This window comes from Pseudophryne corroboree, chromosome 1, assembly GCF_028390025.1.
Source record: "Pseudophryne corroboree isolate aPseCor3 chromosome 1, aPseCor3.hap2, whole genome shotgun sequence".
NCBI lineage: Eukaryota > Metazoa > Chordata > Amphibia > Anura > Myobatrachidae > Pseudophryne > Pseudophryne corroboree.
Window position 1 is genome coordinate 1,047,532,753 of NC_086444.1, and position 22,437 is coordinate 1,047,555,189.

The following is a 22,437-nucleotide window of genomic DNA, read 5'->3' on the forward strand; positions in this document are numbered from 1 at the left end:
TGCAGGTGACGTATAAGGGAGGATGTTCCGAGGTGGTTAACGTCCTTACCCCTACTTATTACAGCTTGACAAAGGGAACACACGGCTTGACACCTGTTGTCCGCATTTCTGGTGAAATACCTCCACACCGAAGAGCTGATTTTTTTGGTATTTTCACCTGGCATGTCAACGGCCATATTCCTCCCACGGACAACAGGTGTCTCCCCGGGTGCCTGACTTAAACAAACCACCTCACCATCAGAATCCTCCTGGTCAATTTCCTCCCCAGCGCCAGCAACACCCATATCCTCCTCATCCTGGTGTACTTCAACACTGACATCTTCAATCTGACTATCAGGAACTGGACTGCGGGTGCTCCTTCCAGCACTTGCAGGGGGCGTGCAAATGGTGGAAGGCGCATGCTCTTCACGTCCAGTGTTGGGAAGGTCAGGCATCGCAACCGACACAATTGGACTCTCCTTGTGGATTTGGGATTTCGAAGAATGCACAGTTCTTTGCTGTGCTGCTTTTGCCAGCTTGAGTCTTTTCATTTTTCTAGCGAGAGGCTGAGGGCTTCCATCCTCATGTGAAGCTGAACCACTAGCCATGAACATAGGCCAGGGCCTCAGCCGTTCCTTGCCACTCCGTGTCGTAAATGGCATATTGGCAAGTTTACGCTTCTCCTCCGACAATTTTATTTTAGGTTTTGGAGTCCTTTTTTTTCTGATATTTGGTGTTTTGGATTTGACATGCTCTGTACTATGACATTGGGCATCGGCCTTGGCAGACGACGTTGCTGGCATTTCATCGTCTCGGCCATGACTAGTGGCAGCAGCTTCAGCACGAGGTGGAAGTGGATCTTGATCTTTCCCTAATTTTGGAACCTCAACATTTTTGTTCTCCATATTTTAATAGGCACAAGTAAAAGGCACCTCAGGTAAACAATGGAGATGGATACTAGTATACAATTATGGACTGCCTGCCGAGTGCAGACACAGAGGTAGCCACAGCCGTGAACTACCGTACTGTACTGTGTCTGCTGCTAATATAGACTGGTTGATAAAGAGATGTCTATGTAACTATGTATGTATAAAGAAGAAAGAAAAAAAAACCACGGTTAGGTGGTATACAATTATGGACGGACTGCCTGCCGAGTGCAGACACAGAGGTAGCCACAGCCGTGAACTACCGTACTGTACTGTGTCTGCTGCTAATATAGACTGGTTGATAAAGAGATGTCGTAGTAGTATGTATGTATAAAGAAGAAAAAAAAACCACGGTTAGGTGGTATATACAATTATGGACGGGCTGCCGAGTGCCGACACAGAGGTAGCCACAGCCGTGAACTACCGCACTGTACTGTGTCTGCTGCTAATATATAGACTGGTTGATAAAGAGATAGTATACTCGTAACTAGTATGTATGTATAAAGAAAGAAAAAAAAACCACGGTTAGGTGGTATATACAATTATGGACGGGCTGCCGAGTGCCGACACAGAGGTAGCCACAGCCGTGAACTACCGCACTGTACTGTGTCTGCTGCTAATATAGACTGGTTGATAAAGAGATAGTATACTCGTAACTAGTATGTATGTATAAAGAAAGAAAAAAAAACCACGGTTAGGTGGTATATACAATTATGGACGGGCTGCCGAGTGCCGACACAGAGGTAGCCACAGCCGTGAACTACCGCACTGTACTGTGTCTGCTGCTAATATAGACTGGTTGATAAAGAGATAGTATACTCGTAACTAGTATGACTATAAAGAAAGAAAAAAAAACCACGGTTAGGTGGTATATACAATTATGGACGGGCTGCCGAGTGCCGACACAGAGGTAGCCACATCCGTGAACTACCGCACTGTACTGTGTCTGCTGCTAATATAGACTGGTTGATAAAGAGATAGTATACTCGTAACTAGTATGTATGTATAAAGAAAGAAAAAAAAAACACGGTTAGGTGGTATATACAATTATGGACGGGCTGCCGAGTGCCGACACAGAGGTAGCCACAGCCGTGAACTACCGCACTGTACTGTGTCTGCTGCTAATATATAGACTGGTTGATAAAGAGATAGTATACTCGTAACTAGTATGTATGTATAAAGAAAGAAAAAAAAACCACGGTTAGGTGGTATATACAATTATGGACGGGCTGCCGAGTGCCGACACAGAGGTAGCCACAGCCGTGAACTACCGCACTGTACTGTGTCTGCTGCTAATATATAGACTGGTTGATAAAGAGATAGTATACTCGTAACTAGTATGTATGTATAAAGAAAGAAAAAAAAACCACGGTTAGGTGGTATATACAATTATGGACGGGCTGCCGAGTGCCGACACAGAGGTAGCCACAGCCGTGAACTACCGCACTGTACTGTGTCTGCTGCTAATATAGACTGGTTGATAAAGAGATAGTATACTCGTAACTAGTATGTATGTATAAAGAAAGAAAAAAAAACCACGGTTAGGTGGTATATACAATTATGGACGGGCTGCCGAGTGCCGACACAGAGGTAGCCACAGCCGTGAACTACCGCACTGTACTGTGTCTGCTGCTAATATATAGACTGGTTGATAAAGAGATAGTATACTCGTAACTAGTATGTATGTATAAAGAAAGAAAAAAAAACCACGGTTAGGTGGTATATACAATTATGGACGGGCTGCCGAGTGCCGACACAGAGGTAGCCACAGCCGTGAACTACCGCACTGTACTGTGTCTGCTGCTAATATATAGACTGGTTGATAAAGAGATAGTATACTCGTAACTAGTATGTATGTATAAAGAAAGAAAAAAAAACCACGGTTAGGTGGTATATACAATTATGGACGGGCTGCCGAGTGCCGACACAGAGGTAGCCACAGCCGTGAACTACCGCACTGTACTGTGTCTGCTGCTAATATATAGACTGGTTGATAAAGAGATAGTATACTCGTAACTAGTATGTATGTATAAAGAAAGAAAAAAAAACCACGGTTAGGTGGTATATACAATTATGGACGGGCTGCCGAGTGCCGACACAGAGGTAGCCACAGCCGTGAACTACCGCACTGTACTGTGTCTGCTGCTAATATAGACTGGTTGATAAAGAGATAGTATACTCGTAACTAGTATGTATGTATAAAGAAAGAAAAAAAAACCACGGTTAGGTGGTATATACAATTATGGACGGGCTGCCGAGTGCCGACACAGAGGTAGCCACAGCCGTGAACTACCGCACTGTACTGTGTCTGCTGCTAATATAGACTGGTTGATAAAGAGATAGTATACTCGTAACTAGTATGACTATAAAGAAAGAAAAAAAAACCACGGTTAGGTGGTATATACAATTATGGACGGGCTGCCGAGTGCCGACACAGAGGTAGCCACAGCCGTGAACTACCGCACTGTACTGTGTCTGCTGCTAATATAGACTGGTTGATAAAGAGATAGTATACTACTAATATTATATATACTGGTGGTCAGGTCACTGGTCACTAGTCACACTGGCAGTGGCACTCCTGCAGCAAAAGTGTGCACTGTTTAATTTTAATATAATATTATGTACTCCTGGCTCCTGCTATAACCTATAACTGGCACTGCAGTGCTCCCCAGTCTCCCCCACAATTATAAGCTGTGTGAGCTGAGCACAGTCAGATATATATATACATTGATGCAGCACACTGGGCTGAGCAGTGCACACAGATATGGTATGTGACTGAGTCACTGTGTGTATCGTTTTTTTCAGGCAGAGAACGGATATATTAAATAAAACAAACAACTGCACTGTCTGGTGGTCACTGTGGTCGTCAGTCACTAAACTCTGCACTCTCTTCTACAGTATCACAGCCTCAGGTCAATCTCTCTCTCTCTCTCTCAACCCTAATCTAAATGGAGAGGACGCCAGCCACGTCCTCTCCCTATCAATCTCAATGCACGTGTGAAAATGGCGGCGACGCGCGGCTCCTTATATAGAATCCGAGTCTCGCGAGAATCCGACAGCGTCATGATGACGTTCGGGCGCGCTCGGGTTAACCGAGCAAGGCGGGAGGATCCGAGTCTGCTCGGACCCGTGAAAAAAACATGAAGTTCGTGCGGGTTCGGATTCAGAGAAACGAACCCGCTCATCTCTACTGTGCACATGAAAGCCACCGCAGGCTTACATTTACTGCTCAGTAGCCATCCTTTGAAAACTACCATTTCTGGGAAGGGAAATTTATATGTCTGGTTTTGTGTCTGCCTGTAACATATTTGCCAACTGCCCCTTATTTCCAGGTATAGGCCCAGGTTTTAAAGATTCATCCCTGGAAAATTCCTCATTCTTACAATTCAGGCCTTATTTATAATTGGATACAAGTGTATTTGCAGGAGGAAATTGTATGTCTGGTGCAGTATTTTTATTACTGTATTTCTGCATAACTTACGTATGGCAATGCTTTCAGATGAAGCTTTCCCTTGGGTGTGGTTCATAGGGTTGACCACACTTAGGTCGACAGTGTCTAGGTTGAACACTATTTGTCGAGAGTGACTAAGTCGACACCCAAAATAAATCGACACAAGCATTAGGTCGACATGAGTTTAAAAAAAATGGTGTTGTTTTCTTCGTAGAGTGATCGGGAACCCCATTTAGTACACCGTGTGCCCTCGCAGCTCGGCACAGGTTACTGTTCCCAATTGTAGTCCATGTGGATCGTAAAGTATGAAAAAGTTCAAAAAATTTAAATAATTGTGAAAAACTCATGTCGACCATTTGTCATGTCGACCTAGTACATGTCAAACTAGTGACCATGTCGACCTAGAAACCATGTCGACCTAATGCATGTTGACCAATAGTGGTTGACCTAATAACTGTCAATCTAAGTGTGGTCGACCTAGAGACTGGATACCCTTTCCCTTGTGGCCTTTGCAATTCTAGAACAGGTCAGGGGTATTTACAGACAAGTGGGGTACGGTAGGGCATGGACACGCACTTTATGTAAACCTTTTGAGAGGCATCTGTATTTTGGGATGGATTTATCTGTAAATACGTAACTTATAACAGGCAGATTCTGCGCATACACAAGACAGGTGGCAAATATCTGCCCCCTACATCTGTGTGCTATATTTAGGGCTGTAGGTGCAATACGGTGCATCCTGCTGAAGGTACAGACAGGGAAACTCCAGTGTGCGGGTGCACATTTGCATAAATGAAGTACATATTTTACGTCCAACTCTAAATCACCCTTGTCCTGCATGTTAGGTGTCATTCTTGTTGCCTGTTCTTAAACTGTAGCATCATAAATTGATATTTATTGAAAAGCAGTATTTATAAGCGCAGTTGGTGCTCAATGACAGGATATGTGCCATTGGGGGTCATTCTGACCCGATCGCATGCTGCAGTTTATCGCAGCAGTGCGATCGGCTTAGAACTGTGCATGCGCCGGCGCCGCAGTGGCCGTCATTTTATGGGCGCGGTCCGGCCAAAGCAGGCATGGCCGGACCGTGCGGGTGGCGGGCCGCAGCGACTGCGTGACGTCACACGCAGCCGCTGCGGGCTGGGGAGCGACAATTAGCTCCTGGCCAGCACGCTAAAGCTGCATTGGCTGGGAGCTACTCCTAAAGTGCAAAACATCGCAGCTGTGCGATGCTTTTGCACTTCGCGCACGGGAAGGGGGGGGGGGGGGGGGGCGTCACTGACATGCGGGGCGGGATAGCCCTGTGCTGGGTGTCCCCCTGCATGTCGTAGCAGGGCTACGATCAACTCAGAATCACCCCCATTGTGCAGTGGTGGGCAGGGCCACGATGACTCAAATCATCCCTGCACTTGTCACTTGGGCTTCCCGTTATTGTTTAAACTTGGCATCTTACATGATTCTAAATTGTACCATATGTCTTTCATTTAACACTTTCTTGGGGCATCACAATAGTGTGATGGTTTGCACTATATGAGTTGGGTTTGTATGTTCTCCCTTTTTTTCATTGTTTTCCCCAAGTCTCTGGTTTACTCACAAACCCCAAAAACTTGCTGTTGGTAATTGGCTAATGGTTAAAAACATTAAACCATATGGTAGGGAATAGAGACTGGGGCAGGGACTAATTTAGAAGACTAAAGGGGAGATGTACCAAGCAGTGATAAAAGTGGAGAAGTGAGCCAGTGGAGAAGTTGCCCAAGGCAACCAATCAGCATTGATGTAACATTCAGAATTTGCATTATATAAAAGTATACAGAGCAGCTGATTGGTTGCCATGGGCAACTTCTCCACTGCCTCACTTCTCCACTTTTATGACTGCTTAGTACATGTCCCCCTAAATATTTTCTGTAAAGCACTATGTAATAATACAAACAAAATAGTAATTGAAATAATAATAATAATAATAATAATAATAATAATCTAACCCCTCTATATGGTGCTGGTTTTAGTTGAATGCAATGGCAAACCGTGCAGCCGGGAAAGGCTATGAGAATGAAGATAACTACTCAGATATAAAGTTTCAGTTTATTGGCATTGAGAACATCCATGTGATGAGGAACAGTCTGCAGAAGATGCTGGAAGGTAAGTCATCCTTTTTGTAGGTGTCTCATATTTGTGATGTATGAGATAACTGGGTAGGGTATTATGCGGTGACCGTGCATAACCCAGGGACGTGCGGTGAGGTAAATGGCTCAGGAGGCACTGGCTAGTACCAGAGCCAGATTTACACAGAATGTATGTGTCCAAGGGTGCTTATGGGCATTATACACGGGTGCAGCAGTATATACTGCTGAACATTGGTGAGGTTTGATCAGAGGGGTGGTCTTCAGTATGCCGACTGACGGGATCCCGGCGCACAGTATACCGGCGCCGGGATCCCGACAGCCGGCATACCAACAGCCGGCATACCGACACTTATTCTCCCTCGTGGGGGTCCACGACCCCCCTGGAGGGAGAATAAAATAGCGTGGCGCGCCACCGTGCCCGTAGCGTGGCGAGCGCAGTGAGCCCGCAAGGGGCTCATTTGCGCTCGCCACACTGTCGGTAAGCCGGCGGCCGGCCTCCCGGCGCCGGTATGCTGGTCGCCGGGAGCCCGACCGCCGGCATACCATAGTGAACCCGATCAGAGATGTGCTGACAAGGTAGGCAGGGATTCAAGTTAAAGAGACTCCCGCACCAGATTATAAATACATGATCCTATGTAGGGAATATTTATAACATAACATTTCTCTATCGTCCTAAGTGGATGCTGGGGTTCCTGAAAGGACCATGGGGAATAGCGGCTCCGCAGGAGACAGGGCACAAAAGTAAAGCTTTTACAGGTCAGGTGGTGTGTACTGGCTCCTCCCCCCATGACCCTCCTCCAGACTCCAGTTAGATTTTGTGCCCGGCCGAGAAGGGTGCAATTCTAGGTGGCTCTCATAAAGAGCTGCTTAGAGAGTTTAGCTTAGGTTTTTTATTTTACAGTGATTCCTGCTGGCAACAGGATCACTGCAACGAGGGACAGAGGGGAGAAGAAGTGAACTCACCTGCGTGCAGGATGGATTGGCTTCTTGGCTACTGGACATGAAGCTCCAGAGGGACGATCACAGGTACAGCCTGGATGGTCACCGGAGCCACGCCGCCGGCCCCCTCACAGATGCTGAAGCAAGAAGAGGTCCAGAATCGGCGGCTGAAGACTCCTGCAGTCTTCTTAAGGTAGCGCACAGCACTGCAGCTGTGCGCCATTTTCCTCTCAGCACACTTCACACGGCAGTCACTGAGGGTGCAGGGCGCTGGGGGGGGCGCCCTGGGAGGCAAATGAAAACCTTTAAAAAGGCTAAAAATACCTCACATATAGCCCCAGAGGCTATATGGAGATATTTACCCCTGCCTAAATGTACTAAATAGCGGGAGACGAGCCCGCCGAAAAAGGGGCGGGGCCTATCTCCTCAGCACACGGCGCCATTTTCTGTCACAGCTCCGCTGGTCAGGAAGGCTCCCAGGTCTCTCCCCTGCACTGCACTACAGAAACAGGGTATAACAGAGAGGGGGGGCAGAATAAATGGCAATATATTAATATAAAAGCAGCTATAAGGGAGCACTTAATCATAAGGCTATCCCTGTCATATATAGCGCTTTTTGGTGTGTGCTGGCAGACTCTCCCTCTGTCTCCCCAAAGGGCTAGTGGGTCCTGTCTTCGTATAGAGCATTCCCTGTGTGTCTGCTGTGTGTCGGTACGTGTGTGTCGACATGTATGAGGACGTTATTGGTGTGGAGGCGGAGCAATTGCCAAATATGAGGATGTCACCTCCTAGGGGGTCGACACCAGAATGGATGCCTTTATTTGTGGAATTACGGGATAGCGTCAACTCGCTTAAGCAGTCGTTTGCCGACATGAGGCGGCCGGACACTCAATTAGTGTCTGTCCAGGCGCCTCAAACACCGTCAGGGGCTGTAAAACGTCCCTTGCCTCAGTCGGTCGACACAGACCCAGACACAGGCACTGATTCCGGTGGTGAAGGTGACGAATCAACCGTATTTTCCAGTAGGGCCACACGTTATATGATTTTGGCAATAAAGGAGATGTTACATTTAGCTGATACTACAGGTACCACTAAACAGGGTATTATGTGGGGTGTGAAAAAACTACCAGTAGTTTTTACCGAATCAGAAGAATTAAATGACGTGTGTGATGAAGCGTGGGGTGCCCCGATAAAAAACTGCTAATTTCAAAGAAGTTATTGGCTTTATACCCTTTCCCGCCAGAGGTTAGGGAGCGCTGGGAAACACCTCCTAGGGTGGACAAAGCGCTAACACGCTTATCAAAACAAGTGGCGTTACCCTCTCCTGAGACGGACGCACTTAAAGATCCATCAGATAGGAGGATGGAAAATATCCAAAAAGGTATATACACACATGCAGGTGTTCTACTACGACCAGCTATTGCGACTGCCTGGATGTGCAGTGCTGGGGTAGTTTGGTCAGAGTCCCTGATCAAAAATATTGATACCCTGGACAGGGACAATATTTTACTGTCGTTAGAACAAATAAAGAATGCATTTCTTTATATGCGTGATGCACAGAGAGATATCTGCACACTGGCATCACGGGTAAGTGCTATGTCCATTTCGGCCAGAAGAGCTTTATGGACACGACAGTGGACAGGCGATGCGTAAAGGAGTTATTTGAGGTCGGTCTATCGGATTTGGTGGCCACGGCTACGGCCGGGAAATCCACCTTTCTACCTCAAGTCACTCCCCAACAGAAAAAGGCACCGACCTTTCAACCGCAGCCCTTTCGTTCCTTTAAAAATAAGAGAGCAAAGGGCTATTCATATCTGCCACGAGGCAGAGGACGAGGGAAGAGACAGCAACAGGCAGCTCCTTCCCAGGAACAGAAGCCCTCCCCGGCTTCTACAAAAGCCTCAGCATGACGCTGGGGCTTCGCAAGCGGACTCGGGGGCGGTAGGCGGTCGTCTCAAAAATTACAGCGCGCAGTGGGCTCACTCGCAGGTAAATCCCTGGATCCTGCAGATAATATCTCAGGGGTACAGGTTGAAATTAGAGACAGAGCCACCTCGCCGTTTCCTGAAGTCTGCTTTACCAACGTCCCCCTCAGAAAGGGAGACGGTTTTGGAAGCCATTCACAAGCTGTATTCTCAGCAGGTGATAGTCAAGGTACCTCTTCTACAACAAGGGAAGGGGTATTATTCCACTCTATTTGTGGTACCGAAGCCGGATGGCTCGGTAAGGCCTATTCTAAATCTGAAGTCCTTGAACCTATACATAAAGAAGTTCAAGTTCAAGATGGAGTCACTCAGAGCAGTGATAGCGAACCTGGAAGAAGGGGACTTTATGGTATCCTTGGACATCAAGGATGCGTATCTCCACGTTCCAATTACCCCTCACACCAGGGGTACCTCAGGTTCGTTGTACAAAACTGTCACTATCAGTTTCAGACGCTGCCGTTTGGTTTGTCCACGGCACCTCGGGTCTTTACAAAGGTAATGGCCGAGATAATATTTCTTCTTCGAAGAAAAGGCGTATTAATTATCCCATACTTGGACGATCTCCTAATAAGGGCAAGGTCCAGAGAACAGCTAGAGATGGGTTTAGCACTATCTCAAGAGGTGCTAAAGCAGCACGGATGGATTCTGAATATTCCAAAATCCCAATTAATGCCGACAACTCGTCTGCTGTTCCTGGGGATGATTCTGGACACAGTTCAGAAAAAGGTTTTTCTTCCCGAAGAAAAAGCCAAGGAGTTATCTGACCTGGTCAGGAACCTCCTAAAACCAGGAAAGGTGTCTGTACATCAATGCACAAGAGTCCTGGGAAAAAATGGTAGCTTCTTACGAAGCAATCCCTTTCGGCAGATTCCATGCAAAGGGATCTGTTGGACAAATGGTCAGGGTCGCATCTTCAGATGCACCTGCGGATAACCCTGTCGCCGAGGACAAGGGTATCCCTTCTGTGGTGGTTGCAGGAGGCTCATCTATTGGAGGGCCGCAGATTCGGCATACAGGATTGGATCCTGGTGACCACGGATGCCAGCCTGAGAGGCTGGGGAGCAGTCACACAGGGAAGAAATTTCCAGGGAGTGTGGTCGAGCCTGAAAAAGTCTCTTCACATAAGCATTCTGGAACTAAGAGCAATCTACAATGCTCTAAGCCAGGCGGAACCTCTGCTTCAAGGAAGACCGGTGTTGATCCAGTCGGACAACATCACGGCAGTCGCCCATGTAAACAGACAGGGCGGCACAAGAAGCAGGAGGGCAATGGCAGAAGCTGCCAGGATCCTTCGCTGGGCGGAGAATCACGTGATAGCACTGTCAGCAGTATTCATCCCGGGCGTGGACAACTGGGAAGCAGACTTCCTCAGCAGACACGACCTTCACCCGGGAGAGTGGGGACTTCATCCAGAAGTTTTCCACATGCTATTAAACCGTTGGGTAAAACCAATGGTGGACATGATGGCGTCTCGCCTCAACAAAACACTGGACAGGTATTGCGCCAGGTCAAGAGATCCGCAGGCAATAGCTGTGGACGCGCTGGTAACACCTTGGGTGTACCAGTCGGTATATGTGTTTCCTCCTCTGCCTCTCATACCAAAGGTATTGAGGATTATACGGCAAAGAGGAGTAAGACTAGTGGCTCCGGATTGGCCAAGAAGGACTTGGTACCCGGAACTTCAAGAGATGGTCACGGACGATCCGTGGCCTCTACTTCTGAGAAGGGACCTGCTTCAGCAGGGTCCTTGTCTTTTTCAAGACTTACCGCGGCTGCGTTTGACGGCATGGCGTTGAATGCCAGATCCTAAAAGGAAAAGGCATTCCAGAAGAAGTCATTCCTACCTTGATAAAGGCAAGGAAGGAAGTCATCGCGAAGCATTATCGCCGTATTTGGCGAAGATATGTTGCGTGGTGCGAGCAGCGGAGTGCTCCGATGGAGGAATTTCAACTGGGTCGTTTTCCTACATTTCCTGCAATCAGGATTGTCTATGGGTCTCAAATTGGGATCTATTAAGGTTCAAATTTCGGCCCTATCAATATTCTTCCACAAAGAATTGGCCTCAGTCCCTGAGGTCCAGATTTTTATCAAAGGAGTACTGCATATACAGCCTCCTGTGGTGCCTAAGGTGGCACCGTGGGATCTAAATGTAGTTTTAGATTTCCTCAAATCCAATTGGTTTGAACCACTAAAGAATGTGGATTTGAAATATCTCACATGGAAAGTGACTATGTTACTGGCCCTGGCTTCGGCCGGGAGAGTATCTGAACTGGCGGCTTTGTCTTATAAAAGCCCTTATTTAATTTTCCATTCGACATAGGGCAGAGCTGCGGACGCGTCCGCATTTTCTCCCTAAGGTGGTATCAGCGTTTCACCTGAACCAGCCTATTGTAGTGCCTGCGGCTACAGACGACTTGAAGGACTCCAAGTTGTTGGACGTTGTCAGAGCCTTAAAAATATACATTTAAAGGACGGCTGGAGTCAGGAAATCTGACTCGCTGTTTATACTGTATGCACCCAACAAGTTGGGTGCACCTGCTTCTAAGCAGTCGATTGCTCGTTGGTTTTGTAACAAAATTCAACTTGTACATTCTGTGGCAGGCCTGCCACAGCCTAAATCTGTTAAGGCCCATTCCGCAAGGAAGGTGGGCTCATCTTGGGCGGCTGCCCGAGGGGTCTCGGCATTACAACTCTGCCGAGCAGCTACGTGGTCAGGGGAGAACACGTTTGTAAATTTTTACAAATTTGATACCCTGGCAAAGGAGGACCTGGAGTTCTCTCATTCGGTGCTGCAGAGTCATCCGCACTCTCCCGCCCGTTTGGGAGCTTTGGTATAATCCCCATGGTCCTTTCAGGAACCCCAGCATCCACTTAGGACGATAGAGAAAATAAGAATTTACTTACCGATAATTCTATTTCTCGGAGTCCGTAGTGGATGCTGGGCGCCCATCCCAAGTGCGGATTATCTGCAATACTTGTACATAGTTATTGTTAACTAATTCGGGTTATTGTTTAGGAAGCCATCTTTCAGAGGCTCCTCTGTTATCATACTGTTAACTGGGTTTAGATCACAAGTTGTACGGTGTGATTGGTGTGGCTGGTATGAGTCTTACCCGGGATTCAAAATCCTCCCTTATTGTGTACGCTCGTCCGGGCACAGTACCTAACTGGAGTCTGGAGGAGGGTCATGGGGGGAGGAGCCAGTACACACCACCTGACCTGTAAAAGCTTTACTTTTGTGCCCTGTCTCCTGCGGAGCCGCTATTCCCCATGGTTCTTTCAGGAACCCCAGCATCCACTACGGACTCCGAGAAATAGAATTATCGGTAAGTAAATTCTTATTATTGTGTTGACCAAACAAATATTTCAACACAAGTGTATTAGAGTGGTGCTGCTTGTTGATATAAATATATAGGTTTAAAGAAGAAAAAGCAAATCAACTTTTAGTAGCAGCACTCATTCCCTTGATTCTTTTTTAATTAGAAATATAATACATTCTGATATTTTATTAGTAATAATGTAAAATATGAAATAGATTCTCAATACCCACATGTGATATAAATGCCTTTATTATTACCACATATGATGTATTATATGTCCCCTTATTACAAAGGGGACATGTAGAGTGAAATATTAAAACAATAGAGACAGAATAACGTGTAAGAAAAAAATAAATTAAATTTATGTGTATAAAGATGTATTTTAAAAGAAAATGCTGGTACACTGTCTTGATTTGTGAATCAATAAATACCTGTGATTCAAGGAGTTATTAAATAATGTATTTAATTTTTTGAAACAACCACTGACTCCTTTTGCCAGTGATGTTTATAAAGGGTTACAAAATGTATCGGTGTTGTAACATTCCTGATGAATTCTTAATTCTGTAGATCACAATGCAACATTTGTTGCTATGTAGTAATGTGATAAGAATGTTAAGACCAACACTGCAAATATCCGGATGACAGTTTATCTGTGTAATTATTTATAAATATAAGGCTCTTATTGCCTTGAATAATGCCGGTATACGATCACATGCTGACAAATTGTTCTTTGACATTGGGTATTATGGGTTGCCTCTGTTGGAATGTAAACTCACTAACCAATACCCCTTAATTGATATCCTGCTATTACAGCAACATCCTTGATGAAACTGCAAATTCGCACAGTACTATCTTAAGAATGAGCCTGCCTTAGCACCTCTTTATTAGATCATATAAGAAGGAGACCTAGGATTTATATATGCATATTGATACTACTGCAGATAATGCTGTCTTGAATATACAGCTAATCCAGACACATATGATTCACAGGTTGGTAATCCCATCCTTACACAACCACTGTTTATTATCATCCCAGTGATGTGTGCTCACAATAAATCGAGCATGCCAAAATTTTCAGAGGTATAAATGGCTTATTTGGATCTCTCATATATGGATATAACAATTCCAGCACCTGTTGCTGCCTAAATGTCTGGCTGGTATTGCCATGCAGCACAGGCACACATTGACAGTTAACACTTTGGTATATATTGTGAAGCTTATTACAAGCAAGCTTGATTTATTCACAACCTCAAATTGCTCTCCTTACTGACAAGAGAGCCATCATATTCCATATGTCTCTCATATACATGATGTCTAGCACTTGGAGGAAACCCTCCTATCTAATATATATACTATGCCAGCATGTGTCTATTAATCTAATTAGTAACCCTTTCTGATGAATTTGAATATACACAGGATCTTAATACATAATTAATGTTAATACGGACAGCGCACAGCGATGCCGATGCGCATTTCACTTTAAGCTTCGTCAGGGCTTTCTGTCATGTTACTATGACAGAAAAGGCTCTGCCTCACCCCATCACACGTCACTGCCATAACCATGTACACTGAACGTTGCTAAAAGAAGGCAGACGCTGATTTTCTAGTCTGCGATACACAGAAATGACATTACCAGGAATCCTAGCTGTTTCGGTAACATATCATTGAGGAATGGCAGAACACCCTTTGAAATATGTGACTGCTGGATAAACACCCCTTAATAAAAAACTATCTACCGAGATACAATGAGTACCATTCTATTTAAAAAAACATATTATTCAATTGTTGACATTTCCCTAGATACACCCCAATGTACCCTACTGTTTGATTCCCCTCTCCGTATGTTAGTAATCCTTTGCTGGTCCTTACATAATTGCCTTAAAGTACCTAAATACTGTATCCGTGGGTTCTTGCCTATTACACAACCAGTTTTGTGTTATTTCCAGCACATTTACACTCAGCATGTCACCTAGAGGTGATAAATAATGGAAAACTGTAAAGGTGTGTACACATGGTGAAATTCGGGCTATGCCCGATTCTCACTATGCGACAGGGGCCGGGTCGGCACATAGTCAGTATCGCAAGCACATAATGAGTGTACTTGCGATACTGGCTATGGGGGTCATTCCGAGTTGTTCGCTCGTTATATTTTTCTCGCAACGGAGAGATTAGTCGCTAATGTGCATGCGCAATGTCCGCAGTGCGACTGCGCCAAGTAAATTTGCTATGCAGTTAGGTATTTTACTCACGGCATTACGAGGTTTTTTCTTCGTTCTGGTGATCGTAATGTGATTGACAGGAAGTGGGTGTTTCTGGGCGGAAACAGGCCGTTTTATGGGTGTGTGCGTAAAAACGCTACCGTTTCTGGGAAAAACGCGGGAGTGGCTGGAGAAACGGAGGAGTGTCTGGGCGAACGCTGGGTGTGTTTGTGACGTCAAACCAGGAACGACAAGCACTGAACTGATCGCAGATGCCGAGTAAGTGTGGAGCTACTCAGAAACTGCTAAGAGGTGTCTATTCGCTATTTTGCTAATCTTTCGTACGCAATTTTGATAAGCTAAGATTCACTCCCAGTAGGCGGCGGCTTAGCGTGTGCAAAGCTGCTAAAAGCAGCTTGCGAGCGAACAACTCGGAATGACCCCCTATGTGCGATTTTGGCTAAGTGTCAATTTTGACTATCTCTTCTATAGAGATAGTCAAAATTGACTTGCCTGCACAGTCTATCTTTTCTTTCGATGCCGACCGCGCGGGACCGCGCATCGGCATCGAATCGGGATCGCAAGGTGACTGTCACCTTGCGATCTGCACTAACTTTTCTTCCGATTCTGACTATATAGTCAGAATCGGAAGAAAAAATCTCACCGTGTGTATACACCCTAAGACTGGTTTTTGGCATCATTACTGAAAATAAAGTAACAGTGTGTTTATATGCACAAAGCTAATTATTATTGTTGATTATTATTAAGTGCTTTTTATTCAGGTTTTTTTTTAATAAAAACCCTAAAAGGGGAATTGCAGCATAGCTGGTAAAATTGGCAAGCTGTAGATGTTGTATATGATCACCTGACAGTGGGGCAGGTTGGGAATTTAATGTGTCACTAAAAAAAAACTATGAAAGAGGCCTCTTGTAGGCAGGACCAAATTAATTGTATACAGAGCAAGCACAAATGATTACATTGATTCTGCCTTCCTGTACCTAAAACTTAAAGCTGCCCAGTGCCATACAATATAGAGAGCATCATAGTGGCTGGCAGAGAGAACATACCAGTGACCTTCATATAATACAGACAGCATCAGTGTCATACAATACAGAGTGCATCCCAGTAACAGCAATACAATACTGAAAGCATGCCAGTGAGTCCCATAAAAAATAGAGAGCATCCCAGTGACCACCATACCATACAGAATCCAACCCAGTGACTGTCGTACAATACAGAGGAAATCCCATTCATATTCATACAATACAACTCCTTCCTTCCTCTAATTTGTGCCAAACTTTAACTTAACTGTAACCACGCTTGAGCATAGTTGACACATATATTAAATGTCTCAGAGGGAAGTAAAATTAAATCATCTAGTGTGCACAGGGGATAAGGGAGACCAATGAATAACAGACATTTTATTTTTAACTAGTGGTTGATTGCACAAATACAGTACATAATGCCTACATTTCTTGATCAAATATCAGCTGTGCAGAACAGGACAGACATCTCTTTATAATGCTGTGGCAATATTGCTGTGATATCCTGGCTTTGTATGTTGCATAGGGCTGTATTTTGACAGCTGAGGATATAATTGATATATTGATTCCTTATAATGTCTTCCTATTCCTATCCTAATACATTGTGTGAATACGCATGGCTATCCACATGTGTCCATTTTAGATATCAAACTGTCCTTGGCTATTTCCCTTGTGAGACCTAAGGGTTTGCTAACTAAGGGGGACATGTACTAAGCAGTGATAAAAGTGGAGAAGTGAGGCAGTGGAGAAGTTGCCCATGACAACCATTCAGCTGCTCTGTATACTTTTATAGTATGCAAATTATAAATGTTACATCAATGCTGATTGGTTGCCATGGGCAACTTCTCCACTGGCTCACTTCTCCACTTTTATCACTGCTTTGTGCATCTCCCCCTAAAGCCCCGCACACATGAGCTTGAACATCAGTCAGTTCCAATCCCAGTGCTAAAGCGAATTGCATATGACACTGTTGAGTCCGGGCTGACCAGTCCCATGCCCCATCGGGTGAAAAATTAATAAATTATTTTAGATAAGCCATGAATTAAACAATAAAACGAGATTTATGGTAAGAACTTACCTTTGTTAAATCTCTTTCTGCGAGGTACACTGGGCTCCACAAGGATAGACATTGGGGTGTAGAGTAGGATCTTGATCCGAGGCACCAACAGGCTCAAAGCTTTGACTGTTCCCAGAATGCACAGCGCCGCCTCCTCTATAACCCCGCCTCCCTGCACAGGAGCTCAGTTTTTAGTTAACCAGCCCAATGCAGTAGCAGGAAAAGAGACGACAACGGTTAGTAGCCACATACACCACACTCTAACGACAAGAGAAGTGTCAGCGGCTAATGCCATACCAACCCAAAGAAGCTAAGTGCGTCAGGGTGGGCGCCTTGTGGAGCTCAGTGTACCTCGCAGAAAGAGATTTAACAAAGGTAAGTTCTTACCATAAATCTCGTTTTCTGCTGCGGGGTACACTGGGCTCCACAAGGATAGACATTGGGGATGTCCTAAAGCAGTTCCTTATGGGAGGGGACGCACTGTAGCGGGCACAAGAACCCTGCGTCCAAAGGAAGCATCCTGGGAAGCGGCAGTATCGAAGGCATAGAACCATATGAACGTGTTCACAGATGACCACGTAGCCGCCTTGCACAATTGTTCAAGGGTCGCACCACGGCGGGCCGCCCAAGAAGGTCCCACAGACCGAGTAGAATGGGCCGTAATGTAAGCAGGAGCCGAGAGGCCAGCCCTCACATAAGCATGTGCAATCACCATTCTAATCCATCTGGCCAAAGTTTGCTTGTGAGCAGGCCAGCCCCGTTTGTGAAATCCAAACAGCACAAAGAGAGAATCAGATTTCCTAATAGAAGCAGTTCTCTCCACATAGATACGGAGAGCCTGTACCACATCCAAAGACCGCTCTTTGGAAGACAGATCAGGAGAAACAAGTGCCGGAACCACAATCTCCTGGTTAAGGTGGAACGAAGAAACCACCTTAGGTAAGTATCCGGGACGAGTCCTAAGAACCGCCCGGTCACGGTGGAATATCGGATATGGGGAACTACAGGACAAGGCACCCAAATCCGACACTTTTCTAGCTGAGGCAATAGCCAGCAGAAACACCACCTTAAGGGAAAGCCACTTAAGTTCAGCTGAACCAAGAGTTTCAAACGGAGACTCTTGTAACGCCTCCAAAACCACCGACAAGTCCCAAGGAGCCACAGGCGGGACATATGGAGGTTGGATACGCAACACACCCTGAGTAAAGGTATGCACATCAGGTAAGGTCGCAATTTTTCTCTGAAACCACACCGACAAGGCAGATATTTGAACCTTGAGGGAGGCCAGACGCAGGCCTAAGTCCAGGCCCTGCTGAAGAAAAGCCAACAACGTGGCTATACTAAACTTGGAAGCGTCATAATCGTTAGATGCACACCAAACAAAGTAAGAATGCCAGACCCTATAGTAAATCCGAGCCGAAGCTGGTTTCCGGTCCCGCAACATAGTTTGAATGACCGCCTCAGAAAACCCTTTAGCCCTTAAGACGGAAGCTTCAAGAGCCACGCCGTCAAACACAGCCGGGCTAGGTCCTGGTAGACACAGGGGCCCTAAACGAGGAGGTCTGGGCGTTGTGGAAGTAGAAGTGAACGCTCTGACGATAGGCCTTGCAGGTCTGAGAACCAGTGCCGTCTGGGCCACGCTGGAGCTATGAGAAGCAGATTTCCTTTTTCTTGCTTGAACTTCCGAATTACCCTGGGCAGGAGTGACACTGGAGGGAACACGTACGGCAGCCGAAACCTCCACCGCACTGCCAGCGCATCCACGAATGCTGCTTGAGGATCCCTTGTCCTTGCTCCGAAGATCGGAACCTTGTGATTGTGTTGAGAGGCCATCAGATCTACGTCTGGAAGGCCCCACTTTTCCACTAGGAGTTGAAACACTTCTGGATGGAGGCCCCACTCACCAGCATGTACGTTCTGACGACTGAGAGAGTCCGCTTCCCAATTCAGGACTCCCGGAATGATGGTAGATGGCGTTCCGCCCAATGTAGAATCCGTGAGACTTCCTTCATTGCCAAACGGCTTCGAGTGCCGCCTTGATGATTTATGTAAGCCACTGTGGTGGCGTTGTCCGACTGTACTTGAACAGGACGGTTTTGAATTAAACGCTGGGCCAGGTTCAACGCATTGAAGACCGCCCGCAATTCCAGAATGTTGATCGAGAGGAGGGATTCCTCCTTGGTCCACCAACCCTGAAGGGAGTGTTGCTCCAGCACCGCGCCCCAACCTCTTAGACTGGCATCTGTCGTCAAAAGGACCCAGTTGGATATCCAGAATGGACGTCCCCGGCACAATTGTTGGTCCTGGAGCCACCAGAGCAGCGACAGACGGACCTCCGGAGTCAATGAGATCATGTGAGACCTGATCCGGTGAGGCAGGCCGTCCCACGTGGCTAGAATCAGCTTCTGGAGGGGGCGAGAATGGAATTGAGCATACTCCACCATGTCGAATGCTGATACCATGAGGCCCAGCACCTGCATCGCCGAATGTATCGACACTTGTGGACGAGAAAGGAAGCAACGAATCCTGTCCTGAAGCTTCAGGACTTTCTCCTGAGACCAGAACAACCGCTGGTTGTGAGTGTCCAATAGCGCTCCCAGTTGCACCATGCTCTGAGCAGGGACCCGGGAGGATTTCTTCCAGTTGATGAGCCACCCGTGGGCTTGTAGAAACTGGACAGTCATATCCTGATGACGCAGGAGAGTTTCTGTGGAATTTGCCAGGATTAACAAGTCGTCCAGATACGGCAGTATCCTGACCCCTTGACGGCGGAGTACCACCGTCATCACCGCCATGACTTTGGTGAAGACTCGCGGAGCCGTAGTTAAACCAAAAGGTAACGCCCGAAACTGGTAATGGAGGTTGCCAATCGCAAACCTGAGGTATTGCTGATGCGACTCTGCTATAGGAATATGCAGGTAAGCATCCTGTATGTCCAGGGAGACCATGTAGTCCCCAGGTTCCAAGGCCAGAACTATAGAGCGAAGGGTTTCCATTCGGAACTTGGAAATCTTCACAAACCTGTTCAATGCCTTGAGGTTGAGAATGGGCCGGGAGGACCCATTCGGTTTCGGGACTAGAAACAGCGGAGAATAGTACCCCCGGCCCCCCTGCACAATAGGCACCTGTACTATGACTCCTGTATCCAGGAGGGTCTGTACCACCGAATGTAGTGTGTTTGCCTTTGTCTGGTCCAACGGGACGTCTGTTCGGCAAAATCGATGAGGGGGTCGGTTTTTGAAGGCTATGGCGTAACCTCGAGTGACGACTTCCCGTACCCAGGCAACTGACGTGGTCTTCAACCATTCCTGGGTATACCCTAGAAGCCGCACCCCCACCCTGGGATCCCCCAGGGGGAGGCCCGCCCCGTCATGCGGCAGGCTTATCGGTCTTGGAAGCTGGCTGACGGGCCGCCCAGTCTCTTTTGAGCTTTGGCTTACCAGGTTTGGAAGTGCGGGCCTGCTTGTTGTACGCCTGACCTTTTGCTTTACCTGAGGGATGAAAGGGGCGAAAGGAAGTACCTTTAGCCTTCGACACAGAAGGAGCGGTACTTGGCAGACAGGCAGTTTTGTCCGTAGCCAAGTCAGCCACAATCTTATTTAAGTCCTCCCCAAACAGAATATCTCCCTTGAAAGGGAGTACCTCCAGGGTTTTTCTAGAGTCCAGATCCACAGACCAGGATCTCAGCCACAATATCCGGCGAGGCTGTGACAATATATGACAAGCATTGTCTAGCATGGTCAGAAGAGATTTCAGCTTCTAACTCCAAGGCCCATGCTTCAATAGCCTCTGCAGCCCATGTTGCTGCAATAGTGGGCCTTTGTGCAGCACCCGTGAGGGTGTAAATCGCTTTCAGACAACCCTCCACACGTTTATCCGTAGCCTCTTTTAGAGACGTGACGGTAGTGACAGGTAGAGCTGAGGAAACCACCATCCTAGCCACATGTGAGTCTACTGGAGGAGGCGTTTCCCATTTCTTAGACAGCTCTGGTGCGAGGGGATAGCGAGCCAGCATCTTCTTTTGAGGCACAAACTTCGTACCCGGGTTTTCCCAGGGTTCCTGACGTATATCCACTAGGTGGCCAGAGTGAGGTAAAACTTGTTTAATCACCTTCTGACGCTTGAACCTGGGGAAGCAGCCAGTCACCTCCTGTGTACAGCGGATTGGCTAGGGCACTGACGGCTCTAGTCTAGAATGAGCTGGCGGTATACAGCAGGCAGCATGGGCTGGGAGCGTGGTCTACGTTGCCGGCGCCCTCCACAGTGCGGCACCTTACTCTTACGCGTAACCCGCGTAATGGGTGGGCCGGCCCTGCCCATAGGGGGTGTTAGTTTATTAACTAGCGTATGTAGAAGCGTGGAAAAAGCGGCCCATGGTGGGTCATTATGTACCCCCATTGCCACAGTCCAACTGGGGTGCCAGAGCCCCCAGCTGCTATATTTTCCTCATAGGGGTCTGTGGCTTCAGCAACACCTGTAGTGTGTTCAGCCCCAGAACCGTTACCCTCAGAAGCAGACATGATATAACTTGCAGTATCGGGTAACACAGTACAATTTGTCAGCAGCACAATACCTCTTGCCCAAACCCCTGCGCAGTGTAGTCAGCACTAGCAGAGATAAAGGAGAGATATGGTGACTAAGTCACAAAGAAAAATACGTAATAAAGTATATCTTTGTGAAAATCCTATATCAATATAAAACCTGACGCACCAAGCCCCCTCAGGTTATATAATATAGGGATAGCAAGTTGAGTGGACACCACTCAGCTAGCTAATGCACACACAGATAGTCAGTTTGTACAATGCAGAGGTTATTACTAACAATAATACTGCACTGGACTAGCTTATATATATTTCTATGTAGTCAGTAGATATAACACTGCACAGTAAGAACTGGATGTATATCACAGGGTAATTGTACTAGAAAACCCTGACTAAATGCACTCTTTCTTAACTAGCACTGTCTAAAAAGGCAGGTAGAATACTTAAGTGTCATGTAAAGTCACAGCACTGACAACCAGGCGGCTTTACACAGGAGGATTTGCCCAAGCAGTCCCAGGAACAGTGAAGCTGAGAGATAATGGCGCCCAGACACTGACAGGGAGTGATAAAGAGACAGATATGCAGCTCCAGGGTGGGAACATTTGCGGGAAATGGTGCCCTGGGGCTGGGGGAGGGGCTTCATGTCTAAGCCCTATCCCACTGCTGGCAAAACCACCGGGTACTGTGGGCTACTGAAAATGGTTTAGAGAGAAAACCTGACCTGCACCCATGCCCTGGTGATCTAGTGGGATCGCCTGTACTGCCACAGTGTCCACCGCCAGCGTGCGCGGTCCGCCTCCCACTAACAACGCCGGATCGCGATAAAGACCGGGTCCTGCAAGCGGGACCCACTTACCACCTCCCGAAGCGCGGCC

The 22,437-nt window shown here is 46.8% G+C and overlaps 1 protein-coding gene across 1 annotated transcript in view; it reads left to right on the forward strand.

Annotated features, from left to right (window-relative positions):
- MTMR7 (myotubularin related protein 7) overlaps positions 1-22,437 on the forward strand; it is a 126,137-nt gene that overhangs the window by 64,180 nt on the left and 39,520 nt on the right. The window contains exon 7 of the mRNA XM_063920843.1: positions 6,363-6,495. Within this exon, the coding sequence (XP_063776913.1) occupies positions 6,363-6,495 (133 nt within the window). The remainder of the gene's footprint in view (positions 1-6,362; positions 6,496-22,437) is intronic.